At 51.2% G+C, this 4,141-nt stretch overlaps 1 protein-coding gene across 1 annotated transcript in view; it reads right to left on the minus strand.

The window, feature by feature from the left end:
- Positions 1-71: 71 nt before the first annotated feature.
- Positions 72-4,141, minus strand: part of LOC104494419 (inositol 1,4,5-trisphosphate receptor type 1-like) — a gene marked incomplete at both ends in the record, with an annotated part of 22,745 nt that continues 18,675 nt past the window's right edge. Inside the window, one exon of the mRNA XM_010137241.1 lies at positions 72-272. Coding sequence (XP_010135543.1) covers positions 72-272 — 201 coding nt within the window. The remainder of the gene's footprint in view (positions 273-4,141) is intronic.

Genomic DNA, 4,141 nt, shown 5'->3' on the forward strand with positions numbered 1-4,141 from the left:
GAGCCCGGCCCAGCCACACATGCCGCAGGTGCGGGAGGAGGGCGATGCCTTGTCTGGCTGCGGTGAGGTACCTGGTTCTCGTGGCAAGGCCCCTGACAGTACTCGGTCAAGCTCTCCAGTGTCTGGTTGATGAGCGCGACGTTCTTCTCGTTTATGTACAGACCAAGGAGGCCGAGTCCACCAGTCGTGCTCCCACAGATACAGTCCAGAAACTGCAGCGTCTCGCACACCAAGTTGTAGTTCGTCTTGTTGTTCTGGCAGCGTAGGAAATTCTGCGGGGAGAGTGTCAAAGCCAGGAGGGAAGAGAGAAAAACCCACACGAGCTGATGTTTGCATCACAGTATTTTATACAATTGCACAGCGTGGCACGTTCTCTAATTTCACTGGAGCCTGGGCAAGCGGTTTCAGGCTCTTTCAGGGCTTGCTGGAGATGTGCTGCTCTCTTGAGCAGCTTGTTGGCTTCAAGTTTTGTAGAAGACAAGCAGCAATAAGCAGCGCGCATCCATCAGACTGAAAAGCAACAGGCAACAAGCTCTGTGCTGCAGGTCACAGCTCTCCTGGAAGCCTTCCTCCAGGCCTACCCGCTCCACCTCACCGCTAAGCATCGCTCAAGGCTTTCTCCCCCCCAGACCTTTCTCTAGGACAGGAGCAGCGTTCCCTGGCTCTGGCTTCCCAGCAGAACGACCTGCAAGGAGGCACCCGCCTGCATGCCTTGAAGGAAGGTGTCTCCAGACACAGTCCTCTCCACCACGTTTCTTCCCACATAATTACTGTAATCCCTGCTTGAAGCTGCTGATTAGGAGCAGCATCTCTAATGAAATGCCAGGTTTATCAGCACAGATTAAACCTGTTTCCTCTCTCCTGTATTCCAAATGAAAAAAAAACCAACCTCAAACCCAACCAAAACAAAGGACAATTAACGAAGAACAATTTCCCAGTGACTCAGGCGCTGTTTCAGCGGCACGCTGTAAAAAGGGACAGCCGCTACCACTTCCTTTCGCCCCGAAGTTTCAAGCAGGAGAACTCCCATCTAGCTCAATTTTCACAGGTTACAAAACACATCAGAGGTGAAAAATCCCCTCAGACGAACAAGATGCACGGGACTATGGAGGCAGCGAGGTCTCTCGTGCCAGCCCGCAGAGCAGCGCTGGGAACCAATCACCTCTGGTGCCTGTGTCAGGCTAATGAGTCTTTTAAGGCAAACAGCCTGAGAAATTGCCAGACTCAATGGAAGGCTCAGCTAAAAAAGGAAAATGCTGTCTATGAATGCCGACTAAAGGTGACAGTGATTCAGCACATTTCAGCTGACTGCTCATTTAGCATCCTGACTTTTGATTAACTTGTCAGAATGTAGAAAGGTTGATGCTACAAAAATCAGAGCTCATGCCTTCCCTCCCAGAGGAAAAAAAAACCAACAAAAATACCGGATAATCCTGGAAGTGATGAAACAAACTGCTCCCCGGCTGCAGTACCGCATTTATTCTGATTACAGCTAGGTGTACGCCAGCCTCGGCTTCTGCATCCAAAGTCAATAAACACAAAGGCAAGAGGAGGAATGAGGCATCGGAGGCAGAAGGACAATGTAAGATGGGCTAAGCAAGGGGAAGGAAAAAACCGTAGAAAACAAGACCCTGGTGCACTGTGAGAAACTGCCCCAGGGAATGTCTCCTGCTGTCTCAGCCATTATAGATCGAGCTCTTAATTTTCTGTCAGCCAGAGCATCTCACAGGCTACGGAGCAGGAACAGAACCCTTCAGTACAGACCATGGCACCCTGCTGCTTCCAGGGGAATGACCCGAAGGTGGGTACCCTCCGCAGGACCCTGCGCCCTGAGCAAAAAGCCACAGAGTGGTGGATTCAGCCAGAACCTATGACAAATATGCAGCCTGTGGGATCTGGAGGAGGGAAAGGTGGGAAAGAGCATTCATACCGCCTAACTGCAAGGATCCTCCATGCTCAGCTGAGCGAGGAATACCTTCCGACGGGATGAAGTGCTCTCCAGGTCAGGCCGTCTTCCAACTCCTACTGTCGTGAATAACCTTCTGGAGCTCAATTCACGCTCCTTGCCATTCTTAGGGAGCCCAGTCCTCCCCGTTGCTGGGATGTGTGACCAGCTGGGGCTACGCTTGCAAAGGCAGCGTCCGCAGCCAGTTCTTCAAGCCTCTGCAGCGTGTTAGGGGGTTAGAGACTTCACCTCCCAGCGCTCAGCCTAACACCGAGTACCCGTTAGAGAAAACACGGTGACTAAAAATAAAACCAGCTCCTTTCAGAAGCCCTTCTTGAACACAGAATCCTTGGAGGGGACAGTTCTACCGTTGAAGTGGGTAATTCTCCCAAAAGCCTAGAAGTTTTCTTTGGACAGTCTTTGTTTTAATGGAAATGTGATCCCTAATTGGAAAAACTTCGCAAAGAAAGAGCATAAGCAAGAAAGTCTTAGTGAAGAGATATTTCTAAATAATCAGATTTTTCTTACAAGCCATCAGGGAAGACAAGGCATTTTTCACTGAGCACAGGCTCGCTCTTTTGGATCCTCACACACACTCCTTGCCTCAAACACGACGAGCTAATCCAGCTCACTCTCTGCATGCAGCAGTGCTGCTCCACGGCCAAACCACTGCAGCACTCTCCCGCAGCACGCCAAGCTTTGCTGCTCTGTCACCTAGGCTTTGTCTCGGGGATTATGAATGGAAGAAACAATCAAATCCAGTGATAAAAGTTGCACCAATTCCTGCTTTTTTTTTTTGCACGAAAGCAGTATTTAACCAACTGACTTAGACCTTTCATCCGACCACGGCCAGTTAATGTATTTCTACAATATTTTTATTTCACAGAAATAACGCACTTGATGAGAAGAAAATAAGTGGAGAGTTACTTCTCCCTGAAGATGGGATTTTTAAGCATAACGCTGAAGCTGATGCTCAGCTACGGCGGTGTGGCAGGCTGCTGGGTATCACCCGCCCTGGCGCTGGCTCCAGAGGGAGGCACGGGATCGCTGCTGCTCTCCTCCACCCAGCACAGCTCTGGCTTCCAGCACAGTGTTCCCTGGATGCTTCACTCAGCTTGTCACGAGCTTCAGTTCCCGTGACTGATTCTGTAGTACACAGCGACGTCTCCATTCAGAAGAGAGACAGTACAGACCTGTTAAGGAAACTGGGGGTCTGCAGCCTGGCCAAAGCAGCCCAGACAACAGGCTGGCGACAGCAGTTGGGAGCGTGACAGCTTTGCTTTCGAGGCTGAGCAGAAACAGGGGTCACACCTAACCCAGGTTTGGTAAGAGTGCCCAAGTTTGTGTGCTGAGAGAGGAACAGAGACACCGAGCGCTCCGCAGCAAAACAAGATGCGTTCCGCCCGCTTGTCCCAGTCCCTGCATTAATTCGAGGAATATTTAATAATATTAATTTGAGGATAGCGCAACTCCTCCAGAGAGCCACGGAGTGAGCTGGAGGGATGTGGCATCCCGGCCACATGCAACGTGGACCCAGCTGAAGTTTTATCTGCAAACGGAATGATTGAGGGATGGCAAAGGCACAGGACTGCAGCTCCCCACGCTGTTTCACAAAGACCTCCTCTCCACTAAAACACACACCGACTCCTCCAGCTGAGACTTGCGCTCCCAGGAACAAGCAACAGGACAAGAGGAACTGGCCTCCAGTTGTCCCAGGGGAGGTTGAGGTTGTCCCTGAGGAGCCATTTCTGTCCCATTGGGGTTGTGCAGGCGTGTCGCAGGCTGCCCAGGGCAGTGGTGGAGTCCCCATCCCTAGAGGGGTTTCCCAGCCCTGTGGAGGTGCTGCTGGGGGACAGGGGGGACCTGGCAGTGCTGGGGAACGGGGGGACTCCAGGAGCTGAAAGGTCTCTTCCAGGCAAAACAATGCTATGATTGTGTGACTTGCATTTTCCTGGTTTGTGCACATCAGGCTACTCAGGATTGCTAACAGCTCATACAACACTTGGTTCGACAAAGCTACAACCACACTGGGCAAGTGATCCCTCTTCGCTCCCCATCCAAACCTAGGAGGCAATTTCAGAAGACACACAGCTTCTAGAATTCGAATTCAAACCTAACACAGAATTTTGATCACAGCTTCCAGACCAGGTCTCACTCATCCCTTTACGCAGTGAGTCCACCGGTGATGTTGATAAG

Source organism: Buceros rhinoceros, unplaced genomic scaffold, assembly GCF_000710305.1.
Source record: "Buceros rhinoceros silvestris isolate BGI_N320 unplaced genomic scaffold, ASM71030v1 scaffold14040, whole genome shotgun sequence".
NCBI classification, from domain to species: Eukaryota; Metazoa; Chordata; class Aves; order Bucerotiformes; family Bucerotidae; genus Buceros; species Buceros rhinoceros.